This window comes from Corvus brachyrhynchos, unplaced genomic scaffold (genome assembly GCF_000691975.1).
Source record: "Corvus brachyrhynchos isolate BGI_N302 unplaced genomic scaffold, ASM69197v1 scaffold236, whole genome shotgun sequence".
Lineage (NCBI taxonomy): Eukaryota > Metazoa > Chordata > Aves > Passeriformes > Corvidae > Corvus > Corvus brachyrhynchos.
In genome coordinates, this window is record NW_008238660.1 from 606550 (window position 1) to 619511 (window position 12962).

Consider the following 12962-nt stretch of genomic DNA (forward strand, 5'->3'; position numbering starts at 1 on the left):
ATGACTCATTAGCAGCCCATGTGATCTGAGTAATGGAGACCAAGCCTGCTACTATTGCAGTTGAAGCTGTTGAAGGTGAACTCTGTTTGCCCTGGGGTTGTGCCCTCTTCCCATGGCTCCCTGGACATGGTGGTTGCTGCTGCTGGTCCTCTTTGGTCATGGTGCAAAGAATCTTCAGCACCCTGGAGTGGCACCCCTGGTGCTGGACTGCTTTGTTCCTTTTCAATTCTGTATCTGCGTGTAGCTGGTTTTGTACCTTTATCCTCCCCCAAGTCTGGCCACGTAAAGGCTGCTCATCACCAGGGGCAACCTGGCTCCGATCCCAGAGCAAGGTGACAGACATTGTTGCTGTCCCAGTGCAGAAGAGCCAGAAGCAGCTCATGTCCAGACAAGCCCAGCCCAGAGTTCCCAGCTGCAGGGTCAGTGCAGATCCTGGAACTTCCACTGATAAAGACAGGAACTGTATTTAGTGGGCTGCAGCTTTGGGAAATAACCTAAAACGTGGCTGTGCTGTACATGCCACAGGATCTTCCCTCTGCACGTGGCGGGTGGCTGTGCAGGGACAGCCCCTGGGCTCAGCCCAGCCCTGCTGGCCTGTTCATCGTCACCTGCAGGGAACTGCCTGGGACGGTGCTGAATGTGGGTCTCCAGGCTTGGCCAAGCCAGGACCTCAGAGCCTGGTGGCCAGTCCATCTCCTGCAGCACGTTTTGTCATAGAATCATCAAATCACATCATGGTTTGGGTTGGAAAGGATTTAAAACTTATCCTGTCCCACCCCCTGCCACAGGCAGGGACGCCTTCCACTGTCCCAGGCTGCTCCAAGCCCCGTCCAACCTGACCTTGGGCCCTGCCAGGGATCCAGGGGCAGCCCCAGCTTCTCTGGGCACCCTGTGCCAGGGCCTTCCCACCCTCCCAGGGAACAATTTCTTCCTAAATCAAGTCTAAATCTACCCTCCTTCAGCTCTTCTCCATCGTTCTTCCATGACTCCTGCTGTAGGTGATTGTGCCCATCCTGACCAACCGGAAGAACCATCAGGGCTGGCCACGAGTGGTGTCACAAGACATCATCCGTCATGTCCACAGCCTGAAGAGTACTGTCTTCAAGGTTGTTGGCCAAGTGAAGGGCAAGACTTTGCTGCCTCTTCCACCTGGCTCGGAGGGAATCGAGGACATTGATCCTAAAAATGAGAAATTGTGAGTACCAGCCCTTGCTCTCCACTGGATTTTCTTCTGCTGATGCATGTGCTGCTTCCTTTGGGGATCCTCCCTGCCAGACATGGGGACTCTTCTCACTCCCTGTCCTCTGCAGCTCATCAGACTGCCAGGGAGGGGTATTTTGCTCTCTCTGGTTCATGGGCTCTGTCTTTGGGGACTGTGCAACGATACAAGCAGGAAAAGCTCGGAAGTGGAAGGGGATGTGGACACACAGAGGAGCAATGAGCTGCTTGGATCACTGAGGGAAAACTCCAAACTCTGCAGTCACGTTGCTCCAAACCCTGTCCAGCCTGGCTTTGGACACTTCCAGGGATGAGGCAGCCACAGCTTCTCTGGGCAACCTGTGCCAGGGCCTCCCCACCCTCACAGGGAAGAGTTTCTTCCTAATATCTAGTTTAAACCTACTCTCTTTCAGTTTAAAACCATTCCTCCTTATCTTGTCACTCACTGCCCTTGTAAATAGTCTCTCTCATGGGTTTGATTGTTTTGTGGTTTTGAAACATGAATGTGGGCTGTAACTGTAAAATCCAGTTGCCCATTGAGGTAGATCCAACTGGGCAATGCATGTGGACAAGCAGAAAGCAAAGCGACCCTCGTGCTCTGTGTTCTGCAGCCTGGAGCTGATCAACAAATCTGCCCATTGAGGTAGATCCAACTGGGCAATGCACGTGGACAAGCAGAAAGCAAAGCGACCTTCTGTGTTCTGCAGCCTGGAGCTGATCAACAAATCCCTTGTACATGCCACCGAGTCAGCCATCATTGACTGGAGCCACCAGATCCAGAGAGTGCTGAAGAAGGAGTCCTCAGAGCCTCTCCTGCAAGGCAGCAACCCAAACCCGAGGGTGGAACTGGAGTTCTGGAAGAACAGGTGATGGTGAGGGGCTGGTGGTGCTGGTTTGGGTGGAGGGGGTGCTGCTGCTGTGAGCCAAGAGCAGCTGCTCGGGGTCATGCAGAGACCTGAACCCCCAAAATTGCTCCCACATATAAAATAATGATGTTGGAGTGCCTGGAGGTGGCTGGGCAGTTGGCTGGGTTTAACCTGGCCCCACCACAGTTCAGGGCTACACCGTGAGGGGATTTTGTTGGAAGTGCTGCTTCCATCACTAGGACCAGCCCCAGAGCTGATGGGCTCTCTCCATGCCAGCAGCTGGCTGCTGGTGGTGCAAGAGCAGGGTTAGATGAGCCAGGGAGTGGAATTTCACCTGCCCTTTGTGCTGTATTGGCTCAGGCTGACTCGAGACAGAGCCCTGCCCTCTGCAGAGCTGTCCCCAGTGCCTGCAGGAACTCCACCTGGCTCCTTGTGGCAGTGCCCTGCTCGCAGCAGAGCTGCTCTCATCTGAACCTGGCACCAGCTGTGTGTCCTGTGGGGCTGGTCCCATTTCCTGCCACCACTGGGACTCAGTCCTTGTGTAACTGCAGAAAATCCTGAATCAGGCCCAGGGCAAGCAGGGGTTTGGGGCACAGCTGGTGCTGCCCCAGCTGGGCTGGTAACGTGTCCTGGCTGCTGCAGGTGTGATGACCTGGAGGGCATTTACAGTCAGCTGACATCGAGGAAGGTCAGGAACATGCTGGAGGTGCTGGAGAGAGTGCAGAGCATCTACGTGCCAGCCTTCCAAAACATGCTCATGGATGTTGAGGCAGGTGAGAAACTGGGACAGCTTCACTGTGGTGCTGACTTTTGGCCTTTGTTCACAGCCTGGGGTCCCAGTGTCCTGTGCCCTCCCTGCTGGGGTGACAGGGTGGCTGTTGGCCCTGTGGGAGGGAGGTGCGGATAGTGAGCATTTCTTCTTCCTTGGTCTCAGGATTTGGGGTTACTTGCACTTGCACTTCTGGCACTTCTGAAAAAGCTGAGACAATTGGGATTGTTTAGTCCAGAGAAGAAAAGGCTTGGACATTGGGGCTTGGAGCAGCCTGGGCTAGTGGAGGTGTAGCAAGATGAGGTTTAAGGTCCCTTCCAACCCAAACCATCCCATGGTTCTGTGATTAGATGATGACAATGATGATTCTCTTCTTGTTGGTCCACAGGTTTAGTTCCACAATGATGTCCTGGTTTTATTAGTTAAATTTAATTAATTTGTTAACTCTGGTGTAATTCTTCAGGGTCCAACCACACAGCTGTTCAAAGCTAAGCTGAAGGTTTCACCCAGTCAGGCACTCGTTTCCATGCTGGTACAGTCAGGACAGGTGGGACTGTGGCTGCCAGAGCCAAAGCCAGGCTCAGCTGAGCTCAGGCCCAGCTTGGTGATCCTGCAGCCCATGCAGAGCTGCATTTTTGGAGCTGCCAGGCACGTTGTAGCCTCAGCCTGTGCCCAGAGCCCTGTCCCTGCTCCCTGTCCCTGGCCATGGAGTCAGTCTGTTGGCTGTGCTGGTTGTGCTGTGGGTGAGCAGGGCACAAGGTGATGGCTGTTCAGCAGCGATGGGTGGGTAAAAAAAACTGTCTGTTCCCCTTTGTGCCAGCACCCAGCCCGTGACCCCCCCCCCACCCCCGCTCGATGGATCTCAGCCCTTCTCCCCTCTCTTCCCACAGCTCTGAGCGAGGCTCAGGACATCGACCTGCACCTGACACCCCTCCAGCAGCCCCTGGAGGACATAGAGGCTGCTGAGTTCAGCAAGGTGAAGCCTCTCCTGGTCCCTCTGCTGCACGTGGTGTGCTGGATCTGGGTCACCTCCAAGCACTACAGCGTGCCCTTGCGCATGGTGGTGCTGCTCCAGGAAATCTGCAACCTTCTCATCCAGCAGGTGCGTGGCTGTGGCACCTGTGTTTGCCACAGGAAGGGTTTTATGGAAGTCTCCTCTCTCCTGCTTCCCTCTGCCCTTCCTTGGCAAAGGGATTCTGAACCCAAGAGGAAGGGTCAGACGAGAAGTCACCGTTTGCTGTGGCAGCAGAAGTGACATCTCCGGTGTGATGTGGCTCTTCCAGGCCGTGGTGTACCTGTCTCCAGAAGACCTTCTGAAAGGAGAGATGGAAGAGAGCCTGGGCAAGGTGCAAACAGTGTTTGACATCCTGAATGCCTTCAAAGGGGCGGTCGAGGAGAGACGGGAAAACCTGCACGTGTATTATGAGCCAGGCCAGGAAGTGAGGAAGTGGGACTTCCACACCAGGCTGGTGTTTGCAAGGCTGGACAGCTTCCTGAAGAGGCTGGAGATGGTGAAGGTGAGACTCTGGAGGTATTGCAGCCATCAGGAGAGCTCTGTAGCCATGAACTCCCTTGCTGGCATCTTCCCTCCCCCTGGCTTCCCCTGATGCCAGGGGATGGGGCCACTCTCTGTGCTGTGTGGGCCCCCCTGACACTGAGGCCAGGACCTTGTTTGACCAGATCCTGCTCAGTGCACCTGTCAGATTTGCTGCTGTGTCCTTCTGCTCAGGCTGGTGGGTGTTTCAGTGCTCCAAAGAGTCCTCTGGGACTTGTGCTCTTGTCAGGATGGGGGTTATGGGGCTGTGAATAAACCAGGACAAGCTCCTAGGCCTCCTATGGCCCTTGGAGACCCTAGAGCTGGGCATCTCCTGACTTGGGCAGGGGGGCTGGGGAGGAGCAGGGACACGTTCCAATTCCTCACCAGGTCACCCCTTCACATCCCAGTGCTCTGTCCAGCTGGGGGGCTGTGGGGTGCCCCTGTTTGCTGTGAGATGGTCAGCTGGGGCAGGGAGTGTCCTGAGTGCCATCACCCCTCAGCCTCCAGCGCGGCTGAGGCTCTGTGAGTACCTGTTCTACACACACTGTGCACACCTGTGAGCTCTCCTGCAGTTTACAGCTCACTGAGTCTGCTGTTCACCTCTTTCTGAAGTGAATCTGTTTATGGATGGCCCGTTCCCAGCAGTGGGGTCAGATGGGCACTGCACAGGCTGCATTTGCCTATTCAAAGCCAGGTCCGGGTTGCTTTTCTCCTCTCATCCTCTGCACTGCAATAGAAGGTTTTACTGGTTTGCCCACGCTGTGTAACTCACTCGTTCTTTGATGAGCTGTGTTGAAAACCACAGTGGCTGACAGCTATTTTTAAACTACTCACAGTCGTAGAATCACTGAGTGGTTTGGGTTGGAAGGGCCCTTAAAGATCATCTCAATCCAACTCACTCAGCCCGAGCAGCCTCACTGTGCCCATGAGCTCCCTCGGCCTGGCAGCAGGCACGACTCTGTGGTGTCACAGCTGTTGTCATCTGCCTGTGTCTGAGCCTGTGTGTGCCTGCTCTGGCTCTGCAGGGCCTCCTGACCACAGCTCTGGACCTGACACAGCTGGAGAAGATGGAGTTTGGTGGGATGAAAGGGAAGGCCCTGGGCCAGCAGGTGCTGGACGTGTACGAGGAGTTCCAGGAGGGGTACCAGGTGTTCTCAGAGCGAACCTACGACTGCCTGGACCTGGCCAATGTGGTAGGTGGGACCAGCCCCTGGGAATGGCAGCAGCACAGCCTCGCTTCCAGAGAGCAGCTCCCTCTGCAACAGAGCCCTGCTCCCTCTTTCCCAGCTCCTTCCTCCTTTTGTTATGGTTTGATCTGTCTCTGTTGGGAACAGGGAGCTGCTGGCCTTTCCTGCAGGCACTTGGGAGTTCCATATCTCAGAATCACAGAATGAGCCAGGTTGGAAAAGACCTGAGATCATCGAGTCCAACCTGTGACCCCACACCTCCTCATCAACCAAACCATGGCACTGAGTGCCACATCCAGGCTTTTTTTAAACACATCCAGGGACAGGGACTCCACCCCCTCCCTGGGCAGCCTATTCCAGTGCTCAGTCCCTCTTTCAGTGAAGAATTTTTTCCTGATGTCCAACCCAAACTCCCCCTGGAGCAGCTTAAGGCTAGCCTACCTTGCTGGTTCAGCGAGTGCATCTGTGGGTGTTTGGGGTGCTGGTGTGGTGTTCAGGCCATGCTCAGGGTCAGAGAGTGCAGAAATAGCCCAACTTGCCTCCAGGCAAAGGCAGTGCTTTTTGGACTGTGGGTCCATCCTGGAGGGCCGTGAGCTCAGCCATGGGACAGCACAGAAGTGTCCTCAGCTCCGTGGGGCTTGCCTGGAGGGTGGCCAGAGGAGTGGCTTAATTCCTGGTGAATAAGAAGAGGAAATATCTCTGGACTGGGAGGTGGCAGGCACCTCCCCGGTGCTTTCTCAAGCTCAGGACTTGCTGTCCCCTTCCCACAGGAGTTTGAGCAGGATGCCTTGGCTTTCCAGCGTAAGGTAGAGGACATTGACCGTCGGCTGGGCACTGTGTTCACCCAGGCCTTCAGCGACGCTGCGGACCTGGAGCACATCTTCAAGGTTTGTCTGTCCCCTCCTTTCTCTCTCGGTGAGTCCCAGACAGTGCTGGAGCTGCAGGCACGTGGGGCTGGGGTTTGCCCATGGGATGGACTTGGTTAGTGATGCTCAGACCCGTGGGTCCCTCATGAGCAGTGTGGCCCCGGAGCTGGGGATGGCTGGGGGTGTCCCTGCTCTTCACCTCGTGACACAAACAGGACAGGCCTGTGCTCAGTTTGGGGAAGAGCAGTCAAAGAAATGACTCAAATCAGGCTTTTGGATGGCAGGAGTTTCACTGATCTCTCTGGGAGCTGGGAGGAAATGCTCTGTGTAGGGTTTTCAAGGCCAGGTTGGATGGGGCTTGGAGCACCCTGGTGTAGTGGAAGGTGTCCCTTCCACCCCAAACCATTCTGTGATTCTTGGATTTCCTGGTGAAAACTGCTGTTAAAAGCAGGTGATCGTTGTTAATATCAATTTGTTAACACATGGATGCATTTCAACTTGGGAAACTGAGGTTTGCTCAAAATGAGGTGGTTTTGTTTACCAGTGAATCTATCCTCCAGAGAAAGTAAATGGTATTTTCTGAAAATATTCAGTATAATTGTAAAAAAAAATGTAGAAAATGATAAGTGATAGGATTTATCCTTCTGAGTTGTTGTGGGTTTTTTTTTTTAAATAGCAAATTTTGAAGCACTTGAAGAATGCCAGCTGGAATATGGTTCCCCCACAGTCTGAGCATCTCTGTAACAAAGACATGCTTTGTGATACGGTTTGGTGGTGGGATCCGGTCAAAGGTTGGGCTCGGTGATCTTGGAAGTCTTTTCCAACCTTAATGATTCCATGAAAGGCAGGAACTGCTTGGCAAAGCAGGGGGAAAACCTTCCCTTTGCCAACGTGCCCAGCAGTGCAGGTCTTTGAGCTGTGGAGGAAGACAAAGCACCTGCATCCGTGGGGAAAATCCCAGTGGGACTTTGTGCAGGGGTGTGAACTTTTTCCCAATTCTCCCCCTGCACAGCTGCTGGCCATGTTCCGGAACCTTCTGGAGCGCCCTGTGATCGCTGCAGCTGCTGCTGACAAGGTCCCCGTCCTCCTCAGCATGTTCAGCTCTGCCCTGGACCAGGCCAGGCTCATCTACGCCGGGCACACCCAGGCGGGGCTGCAGCTCGGTGGGTGCCCTGTGCGGAGGAAAACGGATTTTACAGGAAATTGGATTGAGATTAATTGAAGGGGGGAAAGAATTTGGTTCTGCTAAGGAAACCAGAACTTCCCAAACTGCAAAGGTTTTCAGCTTCTGTAGTTCCTAGTGGGAAGGGAAATGCCTGGGAATGCTCTGTTCTTGGCATTAAAGCAGTGCCAAGATCCTTGTTTTAAACGTTTGTGTGTGAGGTGTGGCTGGGATTGAAGGCACGTGCTGAGCTTGTTTGCAACGCTGTGAATGCAGAGCATGCGAGGGGGAGGTGGCAATTAAGGGTTTGGTCAGCCTTTTCCAGGTTTGTTACTTCCTGGGAATGCTGGCACAGAAGCGAATAGGAAGACTCCTGTCAGATTAGGAGGATTAGGGTTAGGGTTAGGTTGTCTTCCTGGACAGCAGCCCATTGCCTTGCCTCAGGAAGACTGTTCTGGAGCCAAGCAAGCCCAGGAGGGGCAGCAGTGCTGGGACCAGTGCAGGTTAACAGAGGGAATGGGGAGATTCGTGGAGGGCAAGTCCAGCGTTTGCTGTGACTTTGGGGAGTGTTGTTCTGTGGCTCTTACACGGGATGGTCCCAACCAGAAATCCCTTCCTCAGCACTTGTGGGAAGCAGGGAATCCACCCCGATCTCAAAATTCATCAGCTCTGCTTCCAGGACATGCCAGGCTCCTCCTCTGATCCCCTGTTCCAAATCCAGAGGCACAGGGCCGCTTGTAGTTCCCAGACCTAGATCGTGTGACAGAGGTTGGATTTCGGGAGAGCAGCCTGGAAGCCAGGGCGGTTTTGTGGGGCTGAGTTGCTGTGGGTGTCTCTGGGCTGGCAGTGCTCATGAAATGCTGTTTCCCTGTGCCCTGCCAGGGTTCCCCCCCCTGCACAAGAACGTCCCTCCCGTGGCTGGAGCGCTGGGCTGGGCGCGGGAGCTGCGGGCGCGGATCCGGGGGCCCTTGGAGCGCTTGAGGCACATCCCACGGCTGTGAGTGTCTGCTGCACATCAGCTGCTGTGTGAATGTCTGGAAATTTCATCCCTAGTCGATCTTTAGATGTTCTTTCTGTGTTGAATGCTATCCAATGGCTGTAGCTGAAACCATCCTTAGTGAAGAGGTGACAAGTGGGTGCTCTGGAGCCGTTCACTTCCCTGCCGTCTTTGTTTTTTAAAGAAGCTCATTAATTGGATTGGTTTTGAAGTGGCTGAGAGGCACACTGGGATAGTAGATGGGTTCTTCAGCTTTTAACACAGCCCGAGGTTTCGATTAAAATAGGTATTGGAGCCTTTCTCACTGTGATTCCTCTCAGCACAGTCTCCAGCAAGTCCCTGGGAGCAGCCCAGCTCTTGGCTATTGGCAGAAGACAACTTTCTCGGCATGAAACAAAGGAACAATCTCCCAAGATCAAGAAAACAAACCAGGGCTGGAGTTCTCGTCACCAAAATCCTTGTTACTGTCTTGGAGATGTGTTTAGCATTGATTTTAGCCCTCTGCTTAGAGCAGTTAATGACAGGTCCTTCAGCAGGGTGGTGTGAGGCTCTTTCTCATGTGCAACTCGAGAGGGAGAAAGGATTGAAAAGGGAAAACGAAGATATGTGTATACAGGGATATGTATTATGTATGATACATATAATCTATGTATTATATGTTATTGCATATATTTTATGTATGTTTTTTCCTATTCATGATGTGAACAGTCATTCACACAGCTGTGACCTGCATCTAGTGGAACACAACTGTGGCAGAAAACTGCCAAGGGTAAAATGTTGAAAAGTGACGTTTGGTAGCTGATTTTTCCAGCAGCCCTGGGCCCTTCTCCCCTCCTAGGTCCCCATTTTTCAGGTCAATGTGGGAACACCTGAGAGAGAGCACAGGGGGCTGGGCAGCCTGTGTGCAGGGAGAGGATTTGGGGTGATGTGGCGGGGTGAAATCCAAGCAGACTGTGCTTGCAGGCTGTGGGGGGCCTTGGGAAGGGGTAAATGCAGACCTCAGCCCCCAGGACTAAAGGTGACCCCTGTCTGTTGTGCTGCCAGGAGCCTGGACTCTGCCCGTGGAAGAAGGGTGGTGCAGAAATATGAAGAAATGATCCGGCTGCTCGACAGGTACGGGGGGCTCAGGCAGGGCTGAGGAAAGGCTCCCCTTCCCTAAGCCACCTTCCAGCTCTTGGCAGCCCAGGGCCTGGGAATGTCCCTTTCTAAGCCCAAGGGAATTTCCTGCTGGGAGAGGAGGAGGGATCCTGTCAGCAGGTACCACAGGTTTGCTGGGATGGCTTCAAATGAGAATCCTGCAGGGGAAGAACGGGGGCTCTGCAGCCCAGAACGAGCTGCTGCGGGGTGGAGGAGCTGCTGTGGTGGAAAACCTGGGCTGGGAGAAGTCTCTGTCCTCTGGTGCCCATGCTCTGGCTGTGTTTGCAGTGGCTGTAATGTGTATGTTCCACAGTCTGGGCTGGGAGTCACTGCCCAGGACTTGGCATCTCGATGTTTAGTGTTAAACCTGGGCTGTCCCGAGAGGAGCCTCTTCCCCAGGGAGGAGATCCCTGCAGGGCCCTGCTCCCCATCTCCAGTGAAAGGAGCCGAGAGCCCGAGCTGCTGGATCCTGCAGAGTGGATGGAGGGAACCCTGTTCCCATTACCAGAACAAGGCTGGGTAATTCAGCATAGCCTTTCAGAGAGGAGCAGCCCCACAGTTGGTCTGGGGTGGCCACCTTGGGGTGCTGTCTCCTGGGTGACATTTCTCAGGTGACAGCGTGGTTCAGAAGTGACTTTGTCACTTGGGAGGCTGGGACTGTCCATGACATGTGAGATGCCAGGATCCCTCTTCTGCCCTCTGTGCTCCCATCCCAGGGCTGTCATGGTCTCACTCAGACAAGCAAGGTCAGCTGCAGCCACCCCCAGCATCCCTGTGGCTTTAGGCATCTGTCCTGCTTTAGCCTTTGGAAACCCCCAGTTGCTGATATATCACGTTAGCCTAAATGCTTTGGAAAGTCTCTCTCCAAATCTGAACCCTCTGCTAAAACTGGTGCTTGAGAGGGCTTTGCCCTCCTGCCTTGATGCTGCCACTGTTTTTTGGGTGTCAGTGTCAGAAGCCCTGTTGGTTGTGGAGATGGCGTGGATGGGTTTTGAGGGTTCCTTCACGTTCTTCAGTCCTCAGAGTGGGCTTGGCTTCTATCCAGTTACACCTGCACTCTGCTGGCCTGGTAACTACATGGTGGATGTTTCTCTTTTCTGGCAGCTATCAGGAAAAGCTGTATTTAGACTGGTCCCAGACAGTCTCAGAAAAATCCCAGTACAACCTCACTCAGCCACTCATCCGGCGGGACCCACAAACCAAACTGATCAAGGTCAATTTTGATCCCCAGGTAAGACCCGCTGCCCTTCAGCTCTCCTGCCTCCCAGGGCATGTCCCTAGGCTGTGAGGGACATCTGGTGGGGTTGGCACTGGGTCTGTTCTCTGTGGTCTGTGGAGCCCCTCCCATGGTGGGTGACAAGGATCTGGCATAGATCTGCTCTGCCTGAGTACCAGGATTACAGTTGGAGCAGAGCACATTCTGGTTGAAGCCAGTGGCAGGAAGTGCCTCAGGAACCAGAGGTGTAACTGGTGTCAGCATGTCCAGACCAGGGTTGATACTGGTGTGGGGAGTGGTGGGACATCATCTACAGATGCACATTCATGTTGTGTGTGCCTGAAACCTGAGCTTCTGAAAGGGCGTGAAAAACCCAGGGAAGGTTTATTTTGTGACTCCAGAGATTTGATGGAAGGTGGCACCAGAAGGAGCTGAGTCACTGGCTTTGGGGCCACAGTACTATTTTTTTATTATTATTTTTTAAGTCAACCAGCCCAGCAAACCAAGAGAACTGGAGCCATCTTATCTTTCACTCTGATAATGGCCGAGCTCTGCTTGCAGGCACAGCATTGCTGAGACTTGTGTTGTGGGTCAGCCTTCATCTGAGAGGGGATGGCTGAGGGGACTGGAGGTGATGGTGGCTTTTAGATGCTGCTTAGGGTTTGCTGGTTGGTATTTAACAGAGTTGAGAAGAAACCCAGAGTCAGAGATCAATGGGAAACAGGTGGTACCGAGCAGGAGCTGCCCACACCCTTTCCAGCGTGCTGCTTCGGGAATAAACCAGCAGGAAAGCCCTGTGATGCTCAGAATGGACTGGAGGAAATGCTGGGAGCTGGGAGGACGGGGCTGTGCTCAACTCTGTGCCTTGCTTCCCCAGCTGGTGTCGGTGCTGAGGGAGGTGAGCTACCTGTGGGGCAGCGGGGCAGGAGCCATCCCCCCGGCAGCAGCTGAGGTCTATTCCTGCAAGGAATCCTTCCGGCAGCTGGTGGCCAGCCTGGAGCTGATGGGGAACAGCTACAACAAGGTCCTGAGGACGGTGCTGGAGGTGGAATATCCTCTGGTGCAGGGGCAGCTGCGGGACATCGACTTGAAGCTGAAAGAGGCAGAAGAAACACTGACCTGGAAGATGGAGGGTGAGCTGGCTGTGGGTGATGCTGTGTCTCCTCACATTCCCCCTGGTCTCTGTTCCCTGGTTCCCAGTGGCAGTTCCCAGTAGGACAGGGCACCCTCTGTCAGAGCCAGCGTTGGGGAGATGAGGAGCAGCCCCCAGCGTTCCAGCTCCTTTCCACATTCCCTTGATCCGCTGGGCAGGATCCTGCTCCCCTCAGGTTTAGCCCAGGCTCTGGGGAGAAGAGGCTCTGGTGGTCCCTGGTGTGGCTTGTTGGGATAGGGGGGAGATTGAGGTGGCTCTGCTGCTCGAGGTGGTGAATCTCTCACCTTGAGTGAGAAATACATGAGACCACGAGGAAAAAATGTGAAGGGGGGAGTACTGGAGCTGGGCCCAGCAGCTCTGAAAACAGGTAATGAATCATCTCATCTTCCCCAGGTGTCTGGGATCACATCTCCGGGGTGATGGGGGATATCTGTGATCTGGAGCAGAGGGTGCAGAGAGCCAAGGACAATGTTGAGGAGATCCAGAGCATCGTGCACTCGTGGGGGTCGCCCGTATTCGAGAGGAGGGAATCCAAAAGGGAGTCAGTGCTGAGCCTGGAGGAGTGCCAGGAGCGCCTGGAACGGCGCTGCAGCCTCGTCAGGGAGTCCGGGCAGAGGATCCACTCGCTGGTGAAGGTGAGGGGGCACCTTGGGGGTGGGCAGCTCCTCAGAGGCTCCGTGTGTCCCTGCAGCACTGAAAATGTCCAGAGCTGCTTCGCCTTAAAGCAACTCCCTGGTCCCATTTGGAAACCTGCCCCGGTGTTGATCGATGTTGGCTCTGAGGGGTGAGCTGGACTGGGGCTGTGGGGCTGGCACCGCTGGGCTCCCAGCCCGGGGCAGGACCGGCAGGGGGGG

General features: G+C 54.5%; 1 protein-coding gene across 1 annotated transcript in view; it reads left to right on the forward strand.

Annotated features, from left to right (window-relative positions):
* The window catches only part of LOC108447511 (dynein heavy chain 9, axonemal-like), a 16230-nt gene that overhangs the window by 450 nt on the left and 2818 nt on the right, over window positions 1-12962 (forward strand). Inside the window, exons 2-14 of the mRNA XM_017737701.1 lie at window positions 999-1195; window positions 1926-2084; window positions 2727-2857; window positions 3744-3955; window positions 4137-4370; window positions 5416-5583; window positions 6348-6464; window positions 7456-7606; window positions 8488-8602; window positions 9647-9715; window positions 10844-10970; window positions 11833-12088; window positions 12502-12743. Of these exons, the coding sequence (XP_017593190.1) occupies window positions 2782-2857; window positions 3744-3955; window positions 4137-4370; window positions 5416-5583; window positions 6348-6464; window positions 7456-7606; window positions 8488-8602; window positions 9647-9715; window positions 10844-10970; window positions 11833-12088; window positions 12502-12743 (1767 nt within the window). The 5' untranslated portion in view covers window positions 999-1195; window positions 1926-2084; window positions 2727-2781. The remainder of the gene's footprint in view (window positions 1-998; window positions 1196-1925; window positions 2085-2726; window positions 2858-3743; window positions 3956-4136; window positions 4371-5415; window positions 5584-6347; window positions 6465-7455; window positions 7607-8487; window positions 8603-9646; window positions 9716-10843; window positions 10971-11832; window positions 12089-12501; window positions 12744-12962) is intronic.